Source organism: Talpa occidentalis, unplaced genomic scaffold (assembly GCF_014898055.3).
Source record: "Talpa occidentalis isolate TD23 unplaced genomic scaffold, MPIMG_talOcc4v2.1 talOcc4.9, whole genome shotgun sequence".
NCBI lineage: Eukaryota > Metazoa > Chordata > Mammalia > Eulipotyphla > Talpidae > Talpa > Talpa occidentalis.
In genome coordinates this window covers 5859601-5887598 of record NW_023605305.1, presented here as the reverse complement: position 1 = coordinate 5887598, position 27998 = coordinate 5859601, and the positions used below count along the sequence as shown (strand labels likewise).

The window sequence follows — 27998 nt, the reverse complement described above, 5'->3', positions numbered from 1 at the left end:
CTCTGGAGGGCCAGAACTGTATAGTGTAGTGACAGGAATACGCCCCCCCGCCCCCCCCCCCCAGCCTGCTGAACCTCCTTCAGTTCATTTGTAAAATGGGGCAGAATCTGAGGATTCAGACAGATAACCCAGGGCCGCACTCGGCCCGGGGGCCGGCTCGCCGCTGGGGCTCTAGAAAGCCGGTTACTGTTGCGGAGTCCCGGCCACGGGAAGTCCGCCGGGCCGCATCAGGGTCGGGGGGGGGAGTGGGGGCCTTCCGGGGGCGCCCCGTCACCCCCCGCCCCGCCCCGGGGGCGCTTTCCGTGGGGCCGCCAGGGTCGGGGCCGGGACTCCGGCGCGGGCGACGGACGCGCCGCCTTCTGACCCCGCGGTGCCCCCGCGCGCTCTCACCCCCGCACCTGCCCGCCCGCCGCTCCTCCGGAGCCAGAGCAGCGCCCGGGCGGGAAAGTACCCAGGGCCGGCGCGGAGACCGGGCTGTCGCTGGGGACGCCCCCCGGAAGTGGAGGGGCGGGGCGCGGCGCGGCGGCCCTCGGGCGCGGGGCGGTGGGTGAGGCCAGGCCCCGCCCCCGGGCCCGCCCCCGGCCACACCCCTTGCGGCTCCGGCCCCGCCCCTGCGGCGCCCGCGGCTGGCGGGGGGCGTGGCCAGCGGCGCCGGGGCCCGGCGGAGCGCTGCGGACGTCACGGCGCGGCGCCCGGCCGCGGGCTGAGCGGGAGGCGCGAGCGGCCGGGTCGGTGGCTCCCCGCGCCGCGCCGGGGCCGGACCCCGAGCCGGGAACCGAGGCCGGAGCCGGCACCGGGGCCGGGGGCTAGGATCGGGGTTTTCTTCCGGGAGGAAGCCCGCCAGGTGGGGGCGGAGCCTGAGTCCAGTCTCGTTTCGCTTTCCTCGTGTCCCGCGCCCCGCGCCCCCCGCGCCCGCGGCCCTGCCCTTCACGGCCCCCGGGGCGCGGGCGGGGGGCCACGGGCCGGCGGTGGGCAGAGGCCGGTCGCGGCGCAGCCTGTGCCGCTAAGCTCAGCCGCCAGTGTGTGCTGGGGGTGTCCACCCCAGATGCCCTGATTCTGTGTGAAGGGGGGAGCTCCTGCCCGGGTTCCCCCAAACGGAGGGGAGGGGCGGGGGACGCTGGCGGGCCCGGCGTCTCCCTGGGCCTGCGGAGCTACCCCACTCCTGTCCCACCCCTAGGTGTCGAGAAGGATGACCACGCTCACGCGACAGGACCTGAACTTTGGCCAGGGTAGGAAGGCGGGCCCAGCGGGCCGGGCGGGGGCGCGGGGGGCCGGGCCGGCGGGCCTCCCGGCACTCGCGGGCCTCTCCCTCCCGCAGTGGTGGCCGACGTGCTCTGCGAGTTCCTGGAGGTGGCGGTGCACCTGATCCTGTACGTGCGCGAGGTCTACCCGGTGGGCATCTTCCAGAAGCGTAAGAAGTACAACGTGCCGGTCCAGGTGAGCCTCCAGGGCGGGGTGGGGGACACTGGGGCACATGGGGGAGGGGTGGAATTTTTTTTAACTCTTTTCCAACTTGGGGCCCAGCTTCCTCATTCCCCATGGCCTTGACCCGGTCTTGGCCATGCCCCACCCATCACTGCAGCAGCCCTACCTCCCATCCCCTCAGAGCTGGGAGCTCCCCTTGCCCAAAGTTAGGGACCAGGACATGGTTGTACTTTAAAAGAGCTCCTGAAATTGGGCAACCTTTGAAGAGGGGATTCCTGTAAGCCTCTGGCACCCTCTCCCTCCCCTTGTTTCTATTAATTGTAATGGGTTGTTTTAGGTTAAAAGGCAGACAAAGCAGGGACGACTCCACCCCAAGTCTCTGGAATTGTCTGCCCCTTAGAAGGTTCAGTAAACTCTAGAATAAACGACTGAAGAATACCAGAAGGAGGTGGAAATTTAAAGAATATACAGGGAAATGGAAAAAAGATTCAGCACTGTGTTCCCATGGTGTAGTAGGTCTTTATCTTCCTTAATCTTAATGTTTTCTCTAGGAACTGTTCATAGGTCCTGTCATCGAAGCTCAAAGAAGTAATTTGTCTGAGGCCACACAGCTCGATTTTTAATTTTTGAAACTTGATTAAATTTGTGCACATATGCACAAACACGCACAACTCTACAATTTAGGGATTTCTCAGACTCTGGAGGAGCCCATGAGCCCCACATTAGGAACCCGATGTTATGCTAATGTTGAGATTGAATTTTTGATCTTGTAACTTATCTTCCCTTGTGACTTATTCATAGTTTTCATAGTCCTTAGCCCCAGGGTGGGAATTTGGTCTGTGTTGTGGGCACAGGAACCGCTGGGCCCCTTTGCAAAGGCACAGGGCCTTGGGCTCCTGGAGCGGATGAAGGTGGGTGGCTCCCCCATAAGTGTAGGAGTAGGACTGGCTACCGAGTCCTCACCTGCATCATGGGGCTGTGTGCAGATGTCCTGCCACCCGGAGCTGAACCAGTACATCCAGGACACACTGCACTGCGTCAAGCCGCTCCTGGAGAAGGTGAGGCACCACCTCCCACCCCCAAACCCCTAGCCTGCTTCCCCTCAGTGTATTCCTCTGTTCTCCCGACCCCACTCCAAATCGGGATCATGCTGGATCCCATGACTCCTCATACCCATAAGCATGTTTCCTGCAACCCCCACCTTTACCCCACACCGGCCCCAGGCTAATGGGTTGAGGTCAGGGGGTGCTGGGCCCAGGAACCCCACTTAGTGGAATTGGCCTGCCCTGGAAGATTCTGGATTTTTCTCACATCTGTTTCTCTTCCTCATCCTGCACTCCCAAGTTATCTCTGGACTTGACCTTTCAGGGTCTCCTATTTTGTCTTGTTCTCTCAGACTTTGGGGACCTCCATGGGGCCCAAGTATCTTTTCCTCAGTCTGTACAAGTCATGTTGAGGGGTGGTTACTTGAACTTCTCAAACCTGCTTTCTAGGCTCTCAGGGATCCTGTGTGTGTGCCTTTCTCATGCTTTCTTGGGAGGGAGTGGGTACGGGCTGGGTGGGATGCCTTGTTCTGGAGTTTTGGGTTCCTGTCCTTGCAGAATGATGTGGAGAAGGTGGTGGTGGTAATTTTGGACAAAGAACACCGCCCAGTGGAGAAATTTGTCTTTGAAATCACCCAGCCGCCGTTGCTGTCCATCAAGTGAGCTTTCCCCAACCACCCCCACCCCCGTTTCTTCCCTCTCTATCTGCTACCCTGCCTGGTATGAGGTTCTGGGCAATACCCCTTTCCTATCCCTTTGGGGCAGCCCTTGGTAAAGCTAAGCCCCTGGTAAAGGTCTGAGACGAGACATGGCAAGTCACGCCAACCTCACATAGCCCGTTAGCTGCCCAAGTCAACCCAGGTCACACAGAGGTCCTCCTGTCTCACCCTGCACAGTCGTAGCACTGGTGAATGGCTAGCCCCAAACTCATGTTACAGAGGAACCCAGGTCCAGAGAGATGACAGGTTTCCTAGTCCGGTGTCATGCTTACTCAACTAGAAGTTGACCTTGCGCAGGTGATAGCTGGTTAGCCTTGGCCTTCCTCTGGTGAGCTCAGGGCACCAGTTTGTCCCCATGTACTGTGTGGCCTCTGGCAAGCCCTTTCCTCCCTTCGTGTCCTGGGGTCTGAAGAGCCTCCGGCTGTGTGCTGGTTCTCAGACCAGCTGCACATTGGAACCACTTATGGGGGGCTCCCTACACCTGCTCCTCCTTCCCCCCGCCTTCTGACTTACTGAGTCTGGGGTGGCGCTCAGCATTGGTGTTGAACTCTTAGGAGGACTTTAACTGCAGCTGATACAGGTAGCTGGGCCTTTAGAAGCCAGCACTCTCAGCAGCTCTCCAAAGGGACCCTCGACCCTCGGGTCAGCTTCCAGGGCTGCATGAATACCTGCTGGTGAGAATGGGGTACCAGTGTGATGGGAGAACCTCCCCCTCTTCTCTTCCCAGCTCAGACTCCTTGCTGTCACATGTGGAGCAGCTGCTCCGAGCCTTCATCCTGAAGATCAGCGTGTGTGACGCTGTACTGGACCACAACCCCCCAGGTGTGCTCAGCCCCCAGCCCCTCTTCCCTGAGGCTTCCACAGCCTCCTTGGGTTAGTCTGTTCTCAGCCCCTATTTGGCTGCATGGAGCTTTGTCCCTTCCTTTCTGCCTTAGAGCCCCTGTGACAGTCCTCCTCCTCCAGGAAGCTACCCTGGTTGACTCTCTAGCTTCAGGCTCTCTGTTGACCAAGTCTTATCTCAGCTGCATCTTACTCTCTGTTCTGTGGGGAGCCAAGCTGGCCAGGGGAAGCGGGCGGAGACTGTGCCCAGTGCAGACATGGGATGGCCCAGCCTTGACCAAACTCTTGCCTCTTCAGGCTGTACATTCACAGTCTTAGTGCACACGCGAGAAGCTGCCACTCGCAACATGGAGAAGATCCAGGTCATCAAGGTGAGAGGAACCTGTGCTGTTCGGAGCGGACAGGGGTCTTGCCTAGGTCCAGAGCAGTCACCGTTTCCGACAGTGCTGGGCACCCGGGGGTTCTCGTCTCGTGTAACTATGTGGCCACGTGCCTGTCCTTGTTCCCCCCGACTCAGCAGTGGGAGGAGGGTGGGACCGCAGGTTGGCGCCCCCTGTTCAGTGGGGGGTTCTCAAGGGAGGGTGTCCTTGCCCACCTGTTCAGTCACTCGGGCTCCCGGTCCAGCTCTGACCTGCGGACCTGGCCTCTGGTGGAGGAGCCTGGGACTCTGCTCTGCCAGCGGCTCCCTAGTGACTCTTCGTTCTCTCCAGCCCGAGAGCTCCAGCTCTGGAGGGGGAGGGGGATACAAAGTGAGGGCAGGCCGGGGTGCAGCCTCCTGCGAGCCCCTCACTTCTGCCCCCTCCCCAGGACTTCCCCTGGATCCTGGCAGATGAGCAGGATGTCCACATGCATGACCCCCGACTCATACCCCTAAAAACTATGACGTCAGACATTTTAAAGGTGAGCTGCATGGGGACCCGCAAACCTTTATTTAGGGTATGTTGAGGCCCTGCCAAAGGCTGGTCGATCAAGGCTTAGGGGAGTCGACTGGGAAGGCCTGTGTAAATGGGCTCCTCCCATCTCTATCCTTCCCTTTCCTCCCTGGCTGTGGCCACACAACCCCACTCTTGATGGGGCACTGCCTGCCGGGGCTCACGGGACCTCTCGAGTCCGTGCCCTGGCTGCCCGCCTCACCGTGCTGTTTGTCCCTGTCCCCTAGATGCAGCTGTACGTGGAAGAGAGAGCTCATAAAAGCAGCTGAGGGTGTGCCTGTCCCCCTGCTGATGCTACACCCATCGGACTTTGGGGGGGCGCCGACCTAGGGCCGCACTGCAGGGCCACCCTGATTCCAAGTGCTCTTATTGCCTCTGTGTGTGGACCACCCGCCCTCCAGCTGGGGATGCGTAGGCGTGGTCACCTCCATGGAGGAATTCTCCCCAGGAGGGCAGTGAAGGGTGTTGGGACCCCAATTTCTCAGCCTCCTGGGGTTCAGCCGGCCAACACTGTCTGTCTCAAATACTGTGCTGTGAATTGTTTCAATAAAGGGGCCCCAAGGGCTGAGCCAGGCTGTCACTTACTGGAGCGGAGGAACGGGGTAGCCTGCTTCCCTGCGGGGAGGCTGCTTCTCTACCTGTGCCAGGGACCCGGGCCGCCACAGGCTGGTTTTACTGAAAACATTTATTATTATGACAAAAATGACAGAAGGCTACCCAAAATGGCACGTGTGCTGAGGTCAGAGAGGAGACAGGAGTTCCTGGAGCAGGGACGGCTGGTGGCCATCAGGTGGTGGATGATCAGAAGGCCACGTGGGGTCCAAAGGACACGTAGCGGGGTACAGAGGGCATGTGGACATCCTCTGCCCTCTGCGTGGTCTCGGGCTGAGGCTCGGAGGGGGCCGGGTTCCTGGTCATCTTAGGGCTGATGGTGATGCTGCTGTTGGTGACCCGGGGTCCGTACCAGCCCGCCCAGAACTGGGTGTCGTGGCCCCCGTGCTGGAAGTGGATGTGGCGGACGCCCGGGGGGTAATCAGAGAAGGTGTGGGAGACCTGGGAGGAGGGAGGAGAAAGTGATCACTGGGGTGGGGAGGGGGCCACAGAGGTGACCCCTCAATTGGAGATGGGAGGAGCTAGGCCCTGCAAGGGAGCCCTTTAGGCCAGAAGGCAGGAGCTCCAGACGGAAGTGTTTGGGGTGTTCTGGGCCCTAGTGAGGCCCTGTGTTTCTTGCATCCTGGCTCTGGGAGGGGCAAGCGGGTGAGGCCTCACCTCTCTCCATCTGGCATCACTCCACTGTTCGATGGTCACAGGCGGGGGCTCATAGGAGGCCAAGACGATATAGTCGGCCGAGGTCAGCTGTATACGGATTTGGTAGGTGCAGCCACAGTCAGCTCTGGCAGCAAACCTGGGGGATGGAGGGGCTCAGGCTGTGCACTCCAAGACTGAGGGGACCCTGGAGGCCAGCAGGTGCAGGCCCAGTGGCTGGAGCACTGACTTTTATTTCCCTTCTCAGCCCAGCTGGATTTGATGTTTCCTGTGTCCCCAGACAAGCAGTGTCTGCACTGAGGCTCAGTTATCCCACCTAAGAAAAGGGGTAACCCTCTGGGATGTGCCACTGAAGATGTCACCTTAAAAACTAAAAGGCCCTTTGCAGAGATAAAGGCCTGGGCTCTTGGGGTGGCCGCACCTGAATGTTATAATGAACTAAGGTGGATTCAATGGGAGAGTCAAGGGGTCCTGGATGATGCGGGCTGGCAGGGCTTACCCTCTGCTCAGCCCTGCTGCACCCCACTCCTCTCGATGTAGCTCTGCATCCTCCTCAAGCTCTACCCCTCCCCACTCAGTGTAGTGGCTTGGGGTCTGGCTGGGACTGGGGTCCTGCTTTAGCCATGTGCTGAGCCTGAGCCTGGCATGGCGCTGCAGAGGCGTGTGGGGGAAAGGCGCTGTGGGCTGAATCGCAGGGGAAGGCCAGGAGGCAGAGGGCAAAGGAATCTTGTGAGCATCTGAGATCCAGGGAGGCTGGGTTCTGGGGTCGCTCCAGGACTTCTGTGACAACTCATCTGTGAGCCTCAGTTTCCCCATCTGCAAACTGGCTAATATCTGCTGATGCAGGGGGTGGGGAGGCCTGGAGGTGCTGCTGAATGAGCAAGTGGTCAGTCTTTCTTTGGGGGTTTGGGGCCCCAGACACTCCCAGAAACAGAGTGGGCTCTCTATGAGTGTTCTCAGGAAAAAAAGGAGGGACGCCATGGGCCCCACTCACCAGTCCTTAACCACGATGTCAGGCCGGTATGTGTCCAGCAGCTCCTCCCAGTAGCCCTCAGCTTTGAGGTTCACCATCTGGGACTTGAGGCACATCCTGGGGAGCAGGAGAGGGTTGCATTCCCAGGCATGCTCTGCATGGCCCAGACCCAGCAGTGACCCCTGACCACAGCAGCACAGTCCCTGCCAGGGGCTGACTCTGGTTCCCACCACACTGGCAGGGAGTTTAGCCCACTTGTGGCTGGGTGGCATCTGGTCCCAGTTGGGGGCCCTAGGGAGGCACCTCCATCAACTTATTCCCAGATTAGGGCCGGCCTCTAGATACTCCTGACTTAGCCTAACTGCCTCATGGACTCCCAGCCTCCTTAAATGCTCCCTCCCCCCCCCCCCCCCCCGCTCCCACTGCCTATGAACCCAGCCACTGATCTGACTCCAGAGCAGCTGACTCTGAGCCAGTTTTGGGGCCACCTCCCTGGAGCTTCACAGAGAGGCCCTCACTCAGGCTTGGCACTTGGCAGACCTGACCCTCCTCCCCCTCAACACAGCCTGCCTTTCCGGTGGGCCTTACTCATAGGATGTGACAAAGTACTTCTTGACACTGGAGTCATGAAACTCTGTCCCGTGCGCTCCGGGGATGCTCTCCACGTTCCAATTATCCCCCCCATTCATGTCAAGCTGCCAGAATCTCGTACCCTCTAGGAAAATGGAAGCGGAGGTCAGATTCCCCATGGGAATGTTAGTCCAGCCCCTCCCCACCTGGTCCAGGAAAGCAGGGCTGGCTGAGGCCTCAAGGAATGCTCCCCATCTGTGCTTTGGTGTGCCCCTTCAGAATTCCCCTCCCCAGCAAACCCCCTCCCCCCCACCATAGCAGCTCTGATCTGGGACTCTCTGCCCCACTTTGTCCCTAACTAGCTCAACTTCTAACATGAAGCTGGAAAAAAGAACATTACCAGAAATTATAAACCAGACCTTTCCCCACTTCGGTGGGGCTCTGGGAACTACCCAAGCTCGTCATGAAAACATTCCCGTACGAAGGGCCTGGGATGGCACTTCTGTTCTCAGTGGCCTTGGGGACACTACTTGATGACTGGCATTGTCCCCGACATCCAGTGGCTAGTTATAGACCCTCCTGAGGACCCTGAAAGCACCGATCTGTGGGTTTGTGGGTAGGAAGTGGGGACCTCCTACCCTAAGTTGGCTCCCCTCTGTCTAGGGTAGGAGGGGTAGCCTGGAAGACAGGTAGCTTCTGGCATGGTGGCATGTGGTGACCCCTTATTTATGGAAGTCTTCCCACCAGACTGGCTTAGCAGGGCCAGAGCACCTTTAGCAAATAAGGCGTTCCAGAACAATCAGCAGAAGAGCTTTTCCAAATTACTCCCTTGCTCCCTCTACAAGGGGCCCGTATCTATACTCCCCAGAGTGCTTTGGGAGCCCCCCAGTAGAGAACCAGATGAGTAATGCGGAAACGCAGGAGCTGGGCTATAGCCAAGAGTAGGTCCAAGAGGAGATCCAAGCAAAGCTGGGCTGCTGGGGCCAGACTGGGGTCAGACTGGGGTCCAGGGCGAGTCAGGGCTGCTCTGTAGGGCAGTGAGTTGGGCTGGCAGCCCGCTGGGCAGCTTCCAAGTGAGATCTGGGGCAGGTGGAGAGACTGAGTGTCTGAGAGCTATCTATGGGGCCTCTGAGAGGGACCTGAGGACCTCTGGCAGTCGGGATGTCACAGTCAGGCGTCAGAGCTAGAGTGGGGCAGTGCTGAATCTTTGGGAGAAGACACTCATCTTGAGGCCCACTGGCACCCCCAAAACCCCCATAAATTGAGCCAACCCCTGGGATCCTCAGTGAGGCCACAGAGAGAAAGTAGACTTGAAAAGATTCTAAGGGCACAAATGACGTCTCTTAATCATTTCTGCTGGAGCCACGGCAAGAAGCAGGCCTGTTCTGAGCAGGTGCCAAAGGAAGGGCAGAACCCCTGATGAAAAGCGAACACTAAGCTGATCAGGGGCCTGAGGCTATGTGTTCACCCCTCAAAACCTGCCTTCTCTTCATCTTGTACAGTGGGGATAATGGGAGGGCAGTTATATTTGTACAGAACTGAGGTGAGTGCCTGGCACAGAGGGAGCCCGCCACACACAGGTGCTTGGACTTAACTCCAGGGGAGGTGGTTCAGCTGTGGACCAAATGGCATGACCCATCAGGCCCCTGGAATATGAAGTTTGTGGCAGAGAAAGGAGATAAATAAATAAAGGTAAGGAGATAAATAAGTCAATTACAGCTTATGAAAAGTGCCACGAAGGGGTGGCATGAGAGAAGTGGGGAGCACTGTGTGTAGAAAGAGGTGCAGGGTCAGGCTCTGAACAGAGACCGGAAAAATGAGAAGGAATCAAGGGCTCGTGGTAGGTGTTAGGAATGTGTGAGAATATGGCAAGTGGTGTGGGGATAGCAAGTGCAAAGGCCCTGTGGTTAGGGGGAAGGGAGGGAATAAGCCCAGTGGCCCCACCTTCAGCACATGGGTTGCGCAGGAGGTTTCTGCGGAGGATGTGGAGGAAATAGAAGATCTTCCAGTCAGCCACAGGCTGGTCCCAGTCTGCAGTGATGAAGCCCTCCCGCAGGCACTTGCTCTTCCAGAGGGTCACCACATCGATAAGGTCGCGCCACAGGCTGCAGACCGGGCGGCAGCACAGCAGCAGCTGGCGGGCTGGCACGTGAGTGAAAATCTCCAGCAGGATGTTCTCAGGCAGCTCGTTGATGCTGACATGGGCCATGGCTCGGGTGGGGTGAGGTGCACACAGGCCTGTGGGGGGCAACGCGCTATGAACCATGACCAGAGAAGCCAGAAGATTCCCAGGGACCTAGGCCAGGCCACCTCTGATGCTATTTCCTCTTCCATGCACGCAGGGTTAGATGGGGAGCACTTGAGCCCCTCCCAGTACAGAGTAGACCCTCAAAATATGAAACAATCGTATGCTATACACAATTGAGAGAACACAATAAAAATATTAATAAAGTCTTTAGGGACTAATTTTTTAAAAGGCCCCTCCCTGCCTTTAGAAAACGTTGCTTCAGTTTAAGTTGGGGGGCCTGGTCAGCTGTAAGGTGGTGTGCGGCTCCCCTGCTTGGGGCTCCACCAGGATCTGCAGTGATACTTCAGTGCTGAGAACTGAAAATTATTCATCGTTCCAGAAAAAAAAGAGGGTTGGCTCACACCGGCTCCTGCCCTGGAGAAACATTTTATCACGGCAGGGAAAAAACATAAGGAACCTGTGCCTTGTGCAGAAGACTGATGGCTGCGTGGCCCGGTCCTCTCAGTTCCCAAGAGGAACCCTAAACATTTCTTGAAGTAGGAAACCTGCCTATTAACAAATGGTGGTGGTTTCTAAAAGCACGGTCTGGCCAAGGTCTGGGCCAAGGAGGAGCCGCTGGGCTGCGAGTCGGGGGAGTCGCTGGGGGGGCGAACTGCTCCTCACCTGGCTGCACGTGCTCGCGTCCCGCCCCCCCCCCACTCAGTCGGTCGTCAGCCCCGGAGGAAGGGGACCGGCAGGGGCGGGAGGGGTGAGGCCCCCGCGGCGCGACGGGCTTCCCGGAGCAGGCCCGGGGTCACGCGGCGCGGGCTTCTCCCCGCGGCCCTCCCGGAACCCCCAGAGGCACCATCGCTAGCCCAAGTCCCCGACAGCAGAAGCTAAGGAAAGCTGGTGCCCGGCGAAGGAGGTCGGGGAGACGCCGCGAGGGGCGGACGGGGGGCTGCAGACGCTGAGCCTGGTCCGGAGCCGCCGGCGCGGCCGCGAGGAGGCCCGGCAAGGGCCCGGGAAGCGCCGCGATCCGCAGAGCGAGACGGGACCTCGGCGGCAGGCCCCGCCCGCCCCGCCCCAGGCCCCGCCCCGCCAGGCCCCGCCCGGCCCCAGCCCGCCCCGCCGGCCCCGCCCAGGCCCCGCCCCGCCCCGGCCCCGAGGCCCGGCCCCGCCGCCTCACACGGAACCCTAAATCGGTGCGGCGGCGGCCGCGGGCTAACGCCCCGCCGCCCCACACCCAAACCCCCTCCCGCGCCTGTCGCCCCTCTACCTCGCCCCCTGCCCGTCCCGACGGGGCCGCGACCTGGGCGCCGGCAGGGCGCCCCGGCGGGACCGGAGCTCCGGGTCAAGCTGGAGCCGGAGGCCGCGGCTGCGCCATCCGCTCGCGCCCCGCCCCGCCCCGCCCCGCCCCGCCCCGCGCGTCACGCGCCGCGCCCGCCCCGCCCCCCGCCCCCCCGGCCTCGCCCCTCCGGCGAGCCGGGGAGGCCCTCGGGGCCGGGGTGCGCTCGGGGGGACCCGGCCTTGCTCTCCCGAGCCGCGGTCCTCCCCGGCGGCCGGCGGCGGCCGGGACCCAGCGCGTCCCTGACCAAGTCCCGGCCCGGCGCGGGCCGCTCCGCACCGCCCTCCGGGTCCTACCTGTTCGCTCCGCACCTGGGAGGAAGCGGGGCACCTCCCTACCCCTCCCCCCCGGAGGGTTTGAGCCCAGGGTGGACCTCGGCAGACTTGCGGGCGGAGGCAGAAACCTCTCAGCGTGTACGTCAAGGTGAAGTTCATCCATTCCTCTCCCCGGCGGGAATGGGGGGGAGGGGGGAATGTGGCCGGCACCTGCTCGAGGCTAGTGCAAAGGTGGTGCAGGCCGTGCTCCGCGCGAGCGCGCCTGCCTCCGGCCAGCGTTCACCCTGGCAGGCTGCGTCGTCCTCAGGGGTGTCTTTGGCCAGCTTGCTATACAGCTGGCGAGTGGTGCTCCTCTGATCTGGCTCACTGTGGAAGGAGCTGATTACATCTAACAATACTTACTGAGTACCCACTGTGTGCCAGGCACCACTCTAAGTGCTTTGGTTTCATCTAAGGTCATCAGGCTCTTGGCAGTGTTACCCCAATAAGAGGTGTTCACAAAGGTATTCGCAAGGGCTGGCCAGAGATAGCCACACACCCTGCCCCCCGCCCTGTGGCCAGGTCTTTAGGGGAAACTGGCAGCCCTAAGGGGCTGCTGGGGTGAGGTTTTTGCAGCTCAGCAAGGGTTTGTCCCCATACCCAGGTTCTGTGGTGGGCGGGCCTCTGAGGTGTCATCGCTCTCCGTACCTGGCACTGAAGCCCCTCATGTTGCCCCTTCTGCAGTTCCAGTCCAGGACCTCCCATAAGTTTGCCTTTGCTCCCAGAAACCACAGGGTGCGGGTTGGGCTGGGAACACCTTTTATTTGGCCGCATGCAGGACGGGCAGATCAGAGCACTGCTGTCCTTCCAGCAGGAGGGAGAGGCAGGAACGTGGCCGGGCAGGGTGGGGAATCCTGGGAATGGCAGTTCCAAGGGTGGGGTAGGGGCTTGGAATGCTCTCCAAGACACAGGGAGCCTGGCCTAGGCCTGGAGGTAGACAGGTGGTCCTTGAAAACCTCCTACCCCCGTCATCCAGGGCTCACATGTCTCAGCTCTTAGAATCAGGGCCCAAGTCTGCCCCCTCCCCCTGCCCTGGGTTACCAGGGGCAGGATTCTGGGGGGTCTTTTGGGAAGCCTCACCTCCACCTGGTTGCTATCTGGCTTCTGGGCTTCAGTGACAGTGAGGATAATCTCATACCAGACCTAGGTCTTTCTCCTGGGCCCCTAAGCCTGCCATCTCAGAACAGACTTGAACCTCTGGGCTAAGCCACCTCTGAGCACGGGGGCAGAGCAAGAGAACTTGGCAGTGGTGGACCTGAGCAGAGGACGACCAGCAGAGCCCTCCTTCCCAGATCTGTCTGAGCTACACAGCCACCTCGCAGCATCTGTGCTGTCCAGGGCTGCCAGATGTCCAACTGCCCCTGCTTCAGGGCCCTCAAAGATTGCGAGGGCCCAGGAGGTGAAGGTAGAGACACAGGTCTAGGCTGCCAGCTGAGCTTGGAGACCCAATCTCGGAGGAGCCTAGGGGATAAGCCTAGGGAATACCTTGTACCTGCCTAACCTCAGGAGCCCCATCTCTTAAAGAGCTCATGTGTGCCTTCCTGGCCATCATTCAGGTTGAGATCTTGGGTGCACAACTGGACCCCCCAGCATTTGAGGGCTGTACAGACTGAGAGGCTCCACAAAGAAAGGGAGAGGAAAGGATGAACTAGGAGGTCTGGGGGAGCCTGGCCTCCACCCTCCTTTTCCCAAGCCCAGCCTTTTATTCTGATAGTAGTTTACCAGTCAGGGGTTCGATGATTGGGTGTTCGGGGGCATCAGGGCAGCGGGGGCCCGATGGTGATGCTGCTGTTGGTGACTCTCGGGCCGTACCAGCCGGCCCAGTAGTGAGTGTCCACGCCGCCGTGCTGAAACCAGATGTAGCGGACGCCGGGCGGATAGTTGGAGAACGTGTGGGAGACCTGGGGGGGAATGAGGGGGACAGAGGTGGCAGCAAGGTCAGGGGAGCTCCCCCTGAGTGGGCAGGTGGGCCAGGAGCAGGCTGAAGTCTTGGTGCTGGACCAGGAGATGGTAGAACTTGATTCTAGTCCTGTGATTTGGGGCAGACCCCCTCCCCACTGAAACTCCCCTCAGCTTCCTCACCTGTAAAATGGACCAAATCCTGTTGGGCCCACTCTGTGGGTTTATGGTACAAATCCTTCCAAGGAACTGAAGGAAATGCTTTGCAAACTGTCCATTACTATCCCATATGGTCTTCATTGGGCATGTGTGACTATTTGAGTTAAAATTATATCCAATTAGGGCCTCCCCTGGCGGCGCAGGCGGTTGAGTGCTGCACTGCGAAGCTGTCCGCAGCCTCTGCAGTGCAGGTTCGATCCCGGATGGCTGGTGAGACACCCACATACCCTCCTGTCACGCCCCGCTGCTCCCCTCAGCAGTGTATTTCAGTCAATCTGCCTGTTCTGTTCCCCACTCTGTCTCTGGTGAATCCTCTCACCTTCCTGCACATCTGGCCCATACTCCGATTCTTGTATACATAAACCTTTTAAAAAAAATTATATCCAATCAACTCAGTTCCTTAGTCCTATTTGTCACACGAGCCTACTGGCTACTGTACTGGACAGAGCAGACCATTTCTGTCACTGTGGAAAATTCTACTGGACAGCACTGGTCTAGATCAGGAGTTGGCAAACTAGCCTATGGGCCCGTTGCTTGTTTTTGTAGCTGAAGTTTTTCAACATCCATTTGGTTACACCTTGTCTGAAGTTGCATTCACAAGACTGGAGTAGGTCGACAGAGACAGGCGTGGCCTGCAAATCTACAATATTTGTATCTGGCCTTTAAAGTCAACATTTGCTGACCCCTGGTGGAGATAATTGCAGGAACCTACATCAGGAAGTGGTAAGAGTCAACCTTTTGAACACTGCTTGAACGTGGCTTTACCAGAACCATCTCACCCGCCGCTCTCAGTGCTCAGCGCGGCTGAAGCCCAGGTGCGCAGAGGCAGAGTGGGGATGGGAACCCAGGCTTGTCTGTGTGCAGGTGCAGCTTTGGGATGTCGCCCGTCCCCTTCCCGGACCACATACCTCCCTCCATTTGGCATCGCTCTTCTTCTGGATCGTTGCTGGGTCTGGCTGGAAGGTCCCCAGAGGAGCGTGCGCTGACGACAGGAGCTGAACGCACAGCTGGTACTTGGACCCGCAGTCTGGCCTGGCTGCGAACCTGTAGGCAGAGGGAAGGCCCATCAGGGCCTCGCAGGTAGGGGGCAGGGTGGGGGTGGGGCGCCTGAGTGGCAGGCCCCCCACCCAGACCCTCGCCCCAGGCACTCACCAGTCCTTGACCTCGATGTCCGGACGTGTGGTGTCCATCAGCTCCTCCCAATACCCTTCGGCCTTGAGGTCCACCACCTGGGACTTGAGGCAGGTGCTGGGGGAGCAGGTGCAGGTGGAGGGGTGGGAGGGGCTGGGGCTCACCACTTAGGGCACTGGGGGTCTCGAACTGCCCCTCCAAGAGCAGAAGTCCCACGATGAAGTACCTTGGGCTTCCCCCATCCAAGATCACCTGCCGCCCCCCCCCCCCCCGTCACCCCCTGCCTTGGATCTTACTAATAAGAAGTCACGAAGTATTTCTTGACCTGCTCATTGGGGAATTCCTTCCTCTGGTCTCCAGAGAGATCCTCCACCTTCCACTCGTCGCCTCCATTCACATCCAGGCTCCAGAATTCAAATCCCTCTGTGGGAGACCAGAATTCACATCAAAAGGAAGCCCCTCGGGGATCACCTTCTCCCAAGTGCCCCTTGCCCCTGGCTCATCTCCCTGGATCTCGGCAGCTACCCTCCAGCCCTGTGCCCTGTGCTGTGGGGCACTGCAGATCAACAGTGTCCACCTGGTAATGGGCACTGCTTGTGCCCCCTCTCTGTGATGGGGACAGTCTAGTCCCAGTTCTAACATTACTGGGCTGTGTAACCTTTGACAAGTTGCTTTTCCTCTCTGAGGCTTGGTTTTGTCCTCTGTAAAATGGGATTAAGAATAGAGGCGGGGGCCTCCCATGGTGGCGCAGGCGATTGAACGCCATGCTGTGAAGCTGTCCCACAGCCTTTGCAGTATGGGTTCGATCCCGGCCGGCCAGGGAGACACCCACATGGCACGGCAGACCTCTCCTGTCTCGCTCACTGCTCCCCTCAGCAGTGTGTTTCCGTCAGTCTGCCTGTTCTGCTCCCCTTTCTGTCTCTGGTGAATCCTCTCACCCTCCTGCACATCTGGCCTGTACCCCATTCTTGGATGCATGAATAAATAAATGTTAAAAAAAAAATCTTAAAAAAAAATAGAGGCGGGCCAACCACTCTGTCTCTGGTGAATCCTCTCGTCCCCCATACCTCTGGCCTGTAGCCCAGTTCTTGTATGAATAAATAAATAAATCTTTAAAAAAAATAGATGCTGCCAATTATGGAACAGTATAGAAATTTGTCAAAAAAAATAAATAAAAACAGAACTACGATATGTTCAAATAATTCCAGTTCTGGGTACTCACCCGAGGAATATGGAAACACTAACTTGAAACAAATATGCACCCCATGTTCATTGCAGTACTACATACAACAGTCAAGATACAGAAACCCCCAAGTGCCCAGTGACAGAGGAATGGATAAAGATGGACTGCACATACACAATGGAATACTACTCAGCCATAAAAAAGAGGAACCCTCGCCATTTGTGAAAACATGAATAGACCTTGATGATACTGTGTAAATGAAATAGATTAGAAGAAGACAAATTCTGTATGATTTCACTCATTTGTGGGCTATAAAGAAGACAAAACCAAAACAAACCTTTAAACTCTGACTACAGGGACCTCCCTGGTGGCGCAAGGGGTTAAGCACCACACTCTAAAGCAATCCACAGCCTCTGCAGCACGAGTTTGATCCCCAGTCAGCCAGGGAGCAACTGACATGGTGAGGTGGGCCTCTCCTGTATCACCCGCTGCTCCCCTCAGCAGTGTATTTCAGTCAGTCTGCCTGTTCTGTTCCCCGCTCTGTCTCTGGTAAATCCTCTCACCCCCACACCTCTGGCCTGTACCCCATCTCTTGTATGCATAAATAAATAAATCTTTTTAAAAAATAAGCAAAAATAAACTCTAACTACAGGATGATGGTTACCAGAGAGGACAGAAGGGAGAGACCCAGTAGAAGGGGCAGATTGGTTGGCGGTGGATGGTGACTGGACATTTGGTGGTAGGCTTGGGGAGAAGATGTAATTTGGAACCTATATAGTGCTGAAAACAAATGGTGCTTCAATTAAAAGAAAAAAATATTGTAGATCTATACTGCATGACATGGAAATATGATAAACTAAAAGAAAAAAAAGTTACTAGACTCTGTACAGCCCAGTACTATTTCTGAAGAAATATGTGTTTAAAAAAAAAAAAAGACACTCAGGAGGGAAGGGAGAGAAAAGGGGGGAGTAGAGAATGGGGAAGAGGAGGCGCAATGGAGGGTGGTGGAGGACTGTGAGCACTTTGTGGTGGGAAAACTATGGCGACTGTACTTAAAGGAAGAAATCTTATATTGTGAAAAAAATAAGAAGGCAGTTTAAAAACTAAAATTAAATTAAAAAGAAAAAGACATATCACAGCGATTATCTTTGGATGGTTGAATGCAAGATTTTAGATCTATATAAAAGTTAGTTTGTATTTCACTTAGCTTGTATTTTCTCCATTCATACAATGAATATTACATCTGTAGGATAATTTTTTAAAAGAAAAATCAGGCTGGAAAATGTTTTATGTAAAGGGCCAAAAGTATTTTAGGATTAGTAAATTGCTGACTATCTTTGTCATATATATTATATATATAATTGATCTACTTTTTTTTCTTAAAAAAAACAAACAAACAAAAATCCCTTGGGCCTCCCTGGTGGCTCAGCGGGTTGAGCGCAGTGCTGTGAAGCTTTCTGCAGCCTCTGCAGCGTGGGTTCCATTCTCGGCAGGCCAGGGAGATTCCCACATGGCACGGCAGACCTCTCCTGTCTCGCCCGCTGCTCCCCTCAGCAGTGTATTTCGTTAGTCTGCCTGTTCTGTTCCCCACTCTGTCTCTGGTGAATCCTCTCACCCTCCTGTGCCTCTGGCCTGTACCCCAGCTCTTATATAAAAATAAATAAATCTTTAAAAAAAAAAAAAACCCTTTATAACAATAAAAACTGTCTTAGCTCCCAGGTCTAATTTGGTGTAACTGCTGGTCAAGGGAGTCGAGTGAGGGGGTCACCTAAAAGCTTGGTGTTGTCTGATCATTGTTTTGCTCAAAACTTGGCCCCATGATGGAGAATGAGGAAGAGAGTTCTAGAAGACTATAGAAACCTTGTTTTACCTCTTGTAACATGCTTGGAAAGAAGCCCAGATCTCCCATTTTTCCACAAGCAAAGCCCTCTTTGCCCTCTGGGACAGGCCCAGATAGTTCTGGGCCTGAGTCTGGCAATTAGACCCACAAACACCCCCTGACTTCCTGGTCTGGAGCCCCGGGCACAATTAGTCCCAACTGGCTAACACTGTCATTCTTGGGAAAGATCACGGCGGGAATAATCTGAAGAGCGGAATACGAAATGCCACCCTCGGTGTCGTCTGCCCACCCGAGAAACAGGTGCCGTCCCCACCTCTTAGGATTACTGTGAGGATTAAAGGACTTCAGTTATGAGCCCCACTCACAGTAAGTGCTTAATGCATGTCGGCTGGTGTCATGACAGTGCGTGTGTTGGGGGAACCCCAGCCCCCTCTGACCCCACCTTCGGCACATGGGTTGTGCAGGAGGTTCCTGCGGAGGCTGCGGAGGAAGTAGAAGATCTTCCAGTCGGCCACAGGCTGGTCCCAGTCCGCCGTGATGAAGCCCTCCCGCAGGCACTTGCGCTTCCAGAGGGTCACCAGGTCGATGAGGTCGCGCCACAGGCTGCAGACCAGGCGGCAGCGCAGCAGCAGCTGGCGGGCGGGCACGTGGGTGAACAGCTCCAGCAGGATGTTCTCAGGCAGCTCATTGATGTTCCCCACGGCCATGGCTGGACTCCTGCTGGGGTGACCACACAGCGCTGCTTCAGGGGCCTGTCCACCCCCTGTCTCCAGCGGGGTGCTGGAGGTCACTTACTATCTCAGGAAAGTCCCCGGGACCTGTCTGAGCCTCAGTTTCCTCCTCTGTAAAATGGGTCCAGGTACAGTGCTGACCTGGGGGGGAGGGGGCTTCAGAGCCAGTGACACTGCAGATGCTCTACAGAAGGTGTTTTTTTCCTTCCTGCCCTACAGTCTCCACAGGAGGCCCGAGGAGGTGCAAAGACCTGCCCGAGGTTACACAGACAGGGGTGAGGCCGGGAGGACCCCATGTTCTGATTCTGGAGCCAGCCCTTTCCCAGGGCCAGTCTTGAGAACGAGCTGGACAGGGCCTGCAGGTGCCTCCTGGAATGGCCTCTCCTCCGGAGAAGGGGCAGGGATGACCGTCATTGCCTTGGACAGAAGGCCAAAGGCTCAAGATTCTGCAGGGGAAACCATCTGCCTCGCTAGGCCCAGAAAGGGGGTGCGCCGGGGAAAGGCCTTTCCCGCGCCCCCACCCGCGGGCTGAGCTCCGGCCCCTGATCCCCGCCCCTCCCGGCGCGCCCACGGCTCTTCACCCCACTCCTCCGCTGTGGGTTCAGCATCTCCCCCAGCCGGGCACGGGCCCTGCGCGGCGATGGCGACCCCACTCCGGGTGCCGCCCGGCTGCGCTGCCCCCGCGGCCTGGGCCCTGCTCGCGCGGCGCGGCCGGGAACCGAGGGGGTCGCCTCCCCGCCCGCGGGCCCGGCCCTGCCTCGGCGCCCCGCCCCCGCCCGCGCCCGCGCCCCTGCCGCTCCGCCGGTCACCTGCGCCCCGCGCCCCGCCGGTCACCTGCGCCCCGCGCCCCCCGCGGTCCCGCGCCCCGCGCCCCCGGTCACCTGCGCCCCGCGCCCGCCGGTCACCTGCGCCCCGCCGCGCCGGTCACCCGCGCCCCGCGCCGCCCGCCGGTCACCCGCGCCCGGCCGCCGTCACCTGCGCCCGCCGCCGCTGCGGGCTCGCTCGCTCGCCGTGGGTGCGCCGCCGCGGCCTGCAGAGGCTGGTGGGTGCGCCCCGCCCCGCCCCGCCCCCGCCCCGCCCCCTGCGGGCCTCCCCGCGCCCGCGGGCCCCGGGGACGCGCCCCCCGCGCCACAGAGGAAAATAACCAGCGCGGGGGTGCGGGGGAAGCCTCCTGCCCCTCCCCCGCCCGGGCCGGCGGCCCCGCACCCCGCCTGACCCAGACTCTCCCCGCTCGCTCCCCGCCCTCCCCTTCCCGCGGCCCCCCAGAAAGGAGACGCTCCCATCCCGGGCCCCCCATTAAAAAACCCACCCCCACAACAAACCCGGCTCCTGACCTTCCCGGCCGCCCGGGCGCGCCGCGGAGCCGGCAGCTCAGGCCCGGCCGGGCCGACCCCCCGACTGCGGGGCGCCCGGGCGCGGGGCCAAAGGCGGGGCGGGGCGGGGGCCTTTAAGAGGCGGCGCGGCCGGACCCGGCTCCGCTGGGCCGCGCCTGGACTCGCCGCCGGACGGGCCGCGCTCCTGCTCCTCCGCCTCCCGCGACCGCCTCTGCAGCGATGGACGGAGACGGCGACCCAGGTAGCCGCCGGCTGCAGCCCGGGAGGGGGCCCGGGGCCGGCGGGCGAGCGCCACGAAGAGGGGGCGCGGGGAGCCGCGGCTCCCACCCCGCGCGCAAACTTTCACCCGAGCAAAACCCTGGAGGCGGCTCCAAAGAGCACAGTCCCTGCATCTCGGCCTCGCAGGAGGCCCGGAGAGGGGACAGGCAGGGAGGGCGGCTCCTGGGGCCTCTTCAGCCGGAGCCGTCAGGGGAGTAACCCCACGATTCTGCTGACCTCCTCCCGAGGGGCCCCCGTTTGGGACGCGTCTGGACGGAGGAGGCCACAAGCCTTTTTCTTCCACCAACTTCTGTTTGGCCAAGAGCTGCTTGAAACCCCGTGGATTTCTTGGGGTTCCTGATTTCTCCCCAACCCATCCTAGCCTTCGTTGTGGGCTTCCTTGTCTGGAGGTGGCTGGGTGAAGGGGATCAAGCCAGCGGTGAGGAAGAGTTGGGGTGCCAGCCTTATGCTCAGGGCCCTCAGAGACTGCCCAGTCATCTTGTCTGGCACCAAAGCCCCTTCCCCCCCAATTCCTCTAACTCTCTGCTGGGCCTCTGGGGGTTGCCTGCTGAGTCAGGGTGGGAGCAACCTGCCTGCTGATGGCCCCACCTGCCTGCCCCAGGACTTTCTGGAGTGGGCATTGCTGGGGGAATGCAGTGGAAATGGATGCTCACGCAGGTCGCCAACTCCCCCTTTCCCAGCCCTGAAAAATCACAGCTTCTTGAGCCCCACTTCCATCCGTGGCCCCCTCGCCACACCCTTTATAGGGCAAATGGGTTCCTGCTTTTTCCCAGGGCCCAGCTATTCCCTGGACTCCGGGGCCCAATCCAGGTGAGTGAATCAGCCTCAGCGGCAGCTTCCAGAAGCCAGATAACTTTCCGACAGCAACAATGTGGGGAGTTGTGTGTGCTCAATAGGGGGTGGGGGGCCTGTAATCAGATCTGGGGCCTCAAGTGCCAGGCCTGGGGCCAGGAGGGGGGACCCTGCGAGGTGCACCTTTCGGAGGAGCATCAGGTGTCCACGGGGCCAGGGCAGGGCAGAGGGAGGGGTGGAGAGGTGAGGGCATTGGGCCCAGCTCCCCAGAGAGCTGTGGGCAGCAGAGGCAGGCGCCGGGGCCCCAGGGCCTGGCATTTTCCTCTCTGCCTTCCCACTGTTCTTTTGGGGTGATTTGGGATAAACTAGCAAGCCTCTCTGGGCCTCGGTTTCCTCTTTGCCAGAAGGGCGGGGGTAAATACCCCATCATTACGATGGAGCAGGGGGGCAGGAAAAAATACAGTAGTAATGAAGGGAAAGGCTGTGTTGATAAGACTCACCAGATAAGATTTACCGAGGCCTCGATGTGAGCCCTGAGGTCCAAAGAGGTAAGCCCTGGTTCACTCAGGGTGGGACTGCCTGGGAGGGGGACAAATACTGTGTGTGCAGGTGAAAGGCTGGGAGGCTGAGGCCCTGGCAACACCCAGATTTGGGTCTAGGCCTGTCACCTCCCCCAGTGCCCAGCCCGTTTCCACCACCACCCTGGCTTTCCAGCTGCCCGCCCCAGAAAACCTGTCCGGGGTCTGAAAGCCCAGCCTCCCCATCATCAGATGGCTCCAGCTCCTCCCTGCTGGCTCTCCCTCCTCCACGGCCGCTGGGCACTCGGTCTCTCCTTACTCCAGGGTGCTGTAGCCCAGCTGAGGCCAGCTGGGGTCCAACAGAAGTCCAACCTGCAGCTCCTGACTCTCCCTCCCTCCTTACAGTTTCCATGGCCTGGCCCATCCTCAGCACCGGCTGAATGGATTACCCCATTTTATAGATGAAGAGACTGAGCCAGGGATGGGAAAAGAAGGGGTGAAGATACCTGCCTATTTGATAGATGGGGTCTCTTTTAAGTTGCCCCTCCAGGCTCCCCGAGTCACACAACTGTGGCTGGCTGGGGACAGCTGGGCCCCCAGCCGTTCTAATACTAGCCTCAGCCTGCCCTAATACTGGCCGTGTGACCTTTGGGAAGTCCTTTCACATCTCTGAGCCTGCACTTTCATCTGCAAAATCAAAACCCAAGAGGCCTCCTCAATCAATGACATGGAGGCTGTGGAGGTGGAAGGTGGTGCTGGCGCTGGACCGCCTGGGTTCAACTCCAGGCTCCAGCCACTAATTTGCTGTGTGATTCTGAGCTTTTTCACCACCGTGTGCCTCAGTTTCCCATCCATAAAATAGAGATATGGCAAAAGGAACAACCTCCAGGGGTGCTGTGAGGATTTACAGCACCTACAATGAAAATGCTCAGAACAGCCCTCAACACTTGCTCAGTGCCCGGTAAACATTTAGTGTGCCAGGCAGGGTGCCAGAGGCCAGGCACCGGGGATGACATAGTTCCTCCCGGGCCAGTTCCTGCCCTCATGCTCTCAGTCTCATCCTGAGAAAGGCATTCTTCAAACCATCATACCCTAGAGCCAAAGCTGGATGGAGACAGGAACTCTGGCTGTGAGTGTAAAGGGGGTGATCTCCGGGGGGCTTCCTGGAGGAGGTGAAAGCAGCAGGGATTTCAGAGGTGGTTGGGAGGACTGACGGTGTTCACCGTTAGGGATGCCACGAATAATACCAGTTGCTGTTCTCTGCTCAGGTATGGAGTTGACTGCCCTGCAGGGGAAACTGAGGCTGCTCCCTCTTCTGAGGGCCTGGCCTGCGGCCTCGGGCTCCCGGGGCTCCTCTGGGCGCAGGCTCGGGTCACAGCACCTGCAGCTCCAGCTGCGAGTTGTCCGAGGGTGGGTGGGCACGGCTACTGCACACGCCGCGGTGCTGCGGCGAGGCGGGGAGGGGACCCTTCTGGAGGGAGTCACAGCAACCCCTGCCCCCCTAGAGAGCGTGGGCCAGCCGGAGGAGGCGAGCCCGGAGGAGCAGCCGGAGGGGGCGTGCGCGGAGCCGGCCGACGCCGAGGAGCAGGGGCCGGAGGAGCAGGAGGGCGAGGGGCCGGCGCAGCTGGACGAGCTGCCCGAGCCGCTGCTGCTGCGCGTGCTGGCCGAGCTGCCGGCCGCCGAGCTGGTGCGCGCCTGCCGCCTGGTGTGCCTGCGCTGGAAGGAGCTGGTGGACGGCGCCCCGCTGTGGCTGCTCAAGTGCCAGCAGGAGGGGCTGGTGCCCGGGGGCGGCGCGGAGGACGAGCGCGACCACTGGCAGCAGTTCTACTTCCTGAGCAAGCGGCGGCGCAACCTGCTGCGCAACCCGTGCGGGGAAGGTGAGGGGCCTGCGGGCGAGCTCAGCTTCCCCTGCAGTAAATGGGCCCTGACAGTGCCGGCCCGCTTTGAGGGTTAAATGAGAGAAAGGGCTTGGCACGGTGCCCCCACAGAGTAACCCCAATAAACACTGTGCAGCTGATCCTTGAACGCTTTGGGGGTGAGGGGCGCCCGCATTGCTGTACCCCAGGCCCCAGTCGAAAACCCGCAGCTGGCTCTCCATATACACGGTCCCGCATTTGCAAATTCCACGAACTGGCATCCCTGAAGGCTGAGCCACTGGAAGGGGAAAAATCCGACTGTAGAGGCACCAGCACGGCCCAAACCCCGGCTGTTCAAGGACCAGCTGTTACTGGTATCGCCCCAGCTGCCTGTGCCCTGGGGGCCTCCTTCCCAGGTCTTCCCACCTGCCCCCCATGAGCTGGCACAGGCCAGGCCCCAGGGGGACAAACAGGTGCCCACCCCTCAGTCCCACCACGATCTGCCCGCGCTGGCACCATCAAGGCACCACGTGCATCCCTCCCCCACTGCAGGGGCGAGGGCCGCAGGCCTGGGTGACCTGGGGGGCCTGTCCTGTCCCTGCAGAGGACTTGGAGGGCTGGTGTGATGTGGAGCACGGGGGCGACGGCTGGCGGGTGGAGGAGCTGCCTGGAGACTGCGGGGTGGAATTCGTCCACGACGAGACTGTCAAGAAGTGCTTTGCCTCCTCCTTTGAGTAAGGAGCAGGGGGTGGGGAGGAGGGGGAGGGGGGTCCCCACTCCGTCCTGACGCCGGTCCCCCTAGGTGGTGTCGCAAAGCGCAGGTCATTGATCTGCAGGCCGAGGGCTACTGGGAGGAGCTGCTGGACACCACCCAGCCGGCCATCGTGGTGAAGGACTGGTGAGCGGCCAAGGCCCGGGCCAGGCCGGGGGTGGGTGGAGGCCGGCTGGAGCCCACTGTCCAGCCCGGGGCGCGCCCCCAGAGCGGTGGCTGCACACGGGCCACCGGTTTACAGTGGGTGGAAATCCGCCTCCTGTTCTGAATTTCAAATGTGAGCAAAGTTTATTGTTTTAAACGTATCTGCGGCCCAAACAAAACGCGTCCCGGGCTGGCTTTGGCTCCAGCTCTGGGTCTAGCTGAGCTGGGGCTCAGACCTTGGGCTTGCATTTGGCTCTCTGGCTTCAGTTTCTTTAACTGTGAAGCGAGGACACGGGTGGCGGGGCGGGCGGGGTTCGGAGGCGTCCCTGAGAGCAGCGGAAGACCCGGCCTGCTTACCTGCTCGGCAGGGCTGAGGCCAGAAGACCCGGCCTGCTCACCTGCTAGACGGGGCTGAGGCCAGCCGGGTCGCGCTTCCTCCCTGGGGGCAGGTATTCGGGTCGCAGCGACGCGGGCTGCCTGTATGAGCTCACGGTGAAGCTGCTGTCCGAGCACGAGGACGTGCTGGCCGAGTTCAACAGCGGGCAGGTGGCCGTGCCGCAGGACGACGACGCGGGCTGGGTGGAGGTGAGCTCGCGGGGCGGGGCCTGCGCTCCGGGGCGGGCCTGCGCTCCGGGGGCGGAGCAGGTGGAGGCCCCGCCCACCGCGCGGGGCGGGCCAGGGCTGGCGGGTTGAGCGGTGGGCAGGCGGGGCGCTGCGCTGAGAAATGGAGGGGGGCTAGTCGCGGGTCAGCGCGCAGGTGTGGTGGGGCGATGGGAGAGGGGCGGGGTGGAGGCCTCAGAGCCCCGAGTCTGACCCTTCCTCCTCCCCGCCCCCCACCCCCGCCCCCCAGATCTCCCACACCTTCACCGACTATGGGCCCGGCGTCCGCTTCATTCGCTTCGAGCATGCGGGACAGGACTCGGTCTACTGGAAGGGCTGGTTCGGGGCCCGGGTGACCAACTGCAGCGTGTGGGTGGAGCCCTGAATGGCCCCACCTCCAGCTTCCCCGCCGCCCGCCCTCGAGGCGGGTACACTGGCCTTAGCGGTAGCAGCCTCACCTGCCCCACCCCACGCGCCCCTCTCCTCTCCAGGCCCAGTCCTCGCGCCGGGGGTTTGCTGGCATATGTTTGCGCCTAGGACATGAGATGGGAGAAGGCATGGGCTTGGCCTGGGCCCACCACAGAAATCCCTGCACCTCGTACTGCGCCTGCCACAAAGTGGGCGCTCAATAAATATTATTTGCCCGAGGAAGGAATGAATGAACAAACGGACGAATGAACTCCCCTGCCCCTGCCCCTCGCACGCATCCTTCTCTGTCTCCTGACGGCCCCTGGCCCAGTCTGGAAAAATACTTGGTGAGGCGCCAGCTGCTCTGGTTTCCAGGGGCCCTTGGCCTGGTGGGAGCCAGCCAGACCTGGGCCGGCGCACAAAGGCTGGGATTGTGAGGGCAAGGAGTGGGGAGCCAGGCCTGGCGCCTGACTGACACCCTAGCTGCCCAGGGACCAGGGCCCGGCGTGGGGTGGGAGCTGCCCTCCCCAATCCCTCCATCCCTTTCTGAAGCCAAGATGATGGGTGAGGGGGGCAGCATCTTATCTGGGGCAGGAATCCCCCTACCCTCCCCCCCCATGGATGCCAGTGCTTGGGGTGAGGGTAGAAGGCGGAGGGGGGAGCACAGACAGGGTCAGCTTCATGTCCCTCTTCAGTTCCCAGGCACGTCACGCTGTCCTTGGTCTGCTATTGGATTCCATGGGTGTCATTAACATCTGGTCCCTTTGGTCATTTTCCATGCCCTGCCTGGAGGCTGGCCCTGGCACTGCTCTTCTGATGTGGTGCCAGACTCTGTGCCAGGCACACTCTAGACTTCCCACCAGTTCTCAAACCCAGTTCCTCCCCAGGACACTCAGCTGCTGATCCAGGGGGTCATGGGTCTCCAAACAGCACCCCCTCCCCTCCAGTCAAACTCCATGCTTTCCACCTGCTGGTCACGGGGAGGCCAGGGTCTGAGCTGGGGCCTGCCTGCACTTCTCCATTGGTTCATTCTTTCATTGGTTCATTCTTTCATCCGTTCATTCACGAGTCCTGAAGCCCCCAACCCCCACCTGGCCCTGAAGTTACAAGGGTGAGCAAGACAGTCCTAGTCCCAGGAGATGTCAGGTGCCTGGCCATGGATGAGGCATGCTGGGAAGGGACAAATCCTATGTCCTGGGGGGCCTCCAGTCTAAGAGTAGAGGCACTGTAGCTACACTGGAGCCCCCCCTCACCCTGACTGGGGAGACAAGCCCTGAACTCAGAGACTCCCAGCCTGAAGGTGGAGGCACAGCCTCTGCCCACAGGCACCCTTGGGTCCTTGTAGGGGATTTCAGTCTAATGGGTAAGGCCATCCACACCCACATGAGTTGCTCACTCCCCCCCCCCCCGCCCTGAGCTTCCTGGTTTAAGTGAAGGAGTAACAGGAAGGCCATGTTTAGGGGTGAGAGGCCAAGATGGGCCTGTGAGAGCCACATGGGGATGTTAGGAGGGGATGGAAACCCCATGGGGTCTACAGGAGGAGGTTGGAAGGGATGAAGGCCGGGACCCAGGGCCAGGACCTGTGAGGACTGGATGGCAGGGCAGGAATATGGGGGGGGGCATGGAGGGTGCTGAGCTCCACCCAGGAAAGGAGCCCAGGAGGGTCCCTGGCTGTGCGCTGCAGAGTCAGGTATTGAAGGGGGGCCAACAGCCAAAGCCAAGGGCACTGGTGAGGGCCAGGAGCAGGCATGCAATGAGGCAGGAGAGGGCCCAGAGAAACCTCTACCTTTGGGGCCATGAGGGGGGAGACAGAGCAGTCAGGGAGGTGGGGCAGCTGGCAAGAACAGGGATCCGATGCCAGCTCACTGCAGGCTCGCAGAGGAGGAGCCAGAAGCTCAGAGGCCAGATTCTCTGCCCTGAGGCACTATGGTCTCTCCCCAGGGTGTGGGGCCCACAGAGAAGACTTCAGCTCAGCTAATGGGGTGCCTCTCGCTGGGGGGGACAATTGGATGCACCACTTTTTTAGCTCAGGAAGGTGAGACAACTGCTCCAGAGTTATCAAAAGGCAGAAGCAGTGGGAGGAGGTGGGCCCGCCAGGCTTTCAGGGCACAGGCCGGCCCTGTGCGACCACCCCCATATCCCAGAGGAGAGGGGACAGAAGAGGACATTGTTACTCCCTTCTGCATGGGAGAATGAAAGACTTTCCTGGCACGTAACACATGAAAACTGGAGAAGTTCAAGTTTCAACGCAGGTGCACCTGGCCCTAAAGTGTGTGCTCTAATGTCTCGGCATCATCGCCCCGCACTCCAGGGAGCAGAGCCCCCACCACAGGAGAAAGCTATTAGCTTCCTTCAAGGAGAAACCTACACATGCCCTGCAGGGGCACTCAGACCCCCTGTGCTGTCTCCTAAGAGCCTTTCTAATCAATCTATATTTATTGAGCAACTACTATCTGCCAGGCAGGGATAAAACAGACAAGAACTCTGCCCTCCTGGAATATACAGTCTAGCTAATGAAACAAACACAAACAGCTATCTAGAAGAATAAAATAATTACTAACATGATATTTCACAATAACTTTATAAAGTGAAGCTATTAATACTTCCATTTTTATAGAAGAGAAAACAAGGAAAGCAA

The 27998-nt window shown here is 59.7% G+C and overlaps 3 protein-coding genes across 4 annotated transcripts; 2 read left to right on the top strand and 1 right to left on the bottom strand.

Moving 5' to 3' along the window:
- Positions 1-747: 747 nt before the first annotated feature.
- On the top strand, positions 748-5536 carry MAD2L2 (mitotic arrest deficient 2 like 2). The gene is made up of 9 exons (XM_037499098.1): positions 748-844; positions 1178-1229; positions 1319-1437; positions 2412-2483; positions 3027-3127; positions 3915-4009; positions 4325-4398; positions 4835-4927; positions 5187-5536. The coding sequence occupies exons 2-9, from the start codon at positions 1190-1192 to the stop codon at positions 5226-5228; spliced, it is 636 nt and encodes a 211-aa protein (XP_037354995.1). The 5' UTR covers positions 748-844; positions 1178-1189; the 3' UTR covers positions 5229-5536.
- On the bottom strand, positions 4795-14735 carry FBXO6 (F-box protein 6). Of its 2 annotated transcripts, XM_054690999.1 has the most exons (7): positions 14681-14735; positions 13377-13555; positions 9713-10006; positions 7787-7913; positions 7220-7315; positions 6229-6364; positions 4795-6012 (listed from the first exon to the last, which is right to left on the bottom strand). In XM_054690999.1, the coding sequence occupies exons 1-7, from the start codon at positions 14695-14697 to the stop codon at positions 5761-5763; spliced, it is 1101 nt and encodes a 366-aa protein (XP_054546974.1). In that variant the 5' UTR covers positions 14698-14735; the 3' UTR covers positions 4795-5760. The 2 variants fall into 2 exon arrangements, with proteins under 2 accessions (XP_054546974.1, XP_037354994.1); XM_037499097.2 differs by lacking the exons at positions 13377-13555; positions 14681-14735 and adding an exon at positions 11272-11313 and having other exon boundaries at positions 4798-6012.
- A 5404-nt stretch (positions 14736-20139) lies between these two features.
- On the top strand, positions 20140-25606 carry FBXO2 (F-box protein 2). Its single transcript, XM_037498638.2, has 6 exons — positions 20140-20232; positions 23086-23457; positions 24041-24170; positions 24239-24334; positions 24802-24937; positions 25203-25606. Exons 1-6 carry the CDS (start codon positions 20211-20213, stop codon positions 25335-25337), a joined length of 891 nt encoding a protein of 296 aa, XP_037354535.1. The 5' UTR covers positions 20140-20210; the 3' UTR covers positions 25338-25606.
- The last annotated feature ends 2392 nt before the right edge of the window (positions 25607-27998 follow it).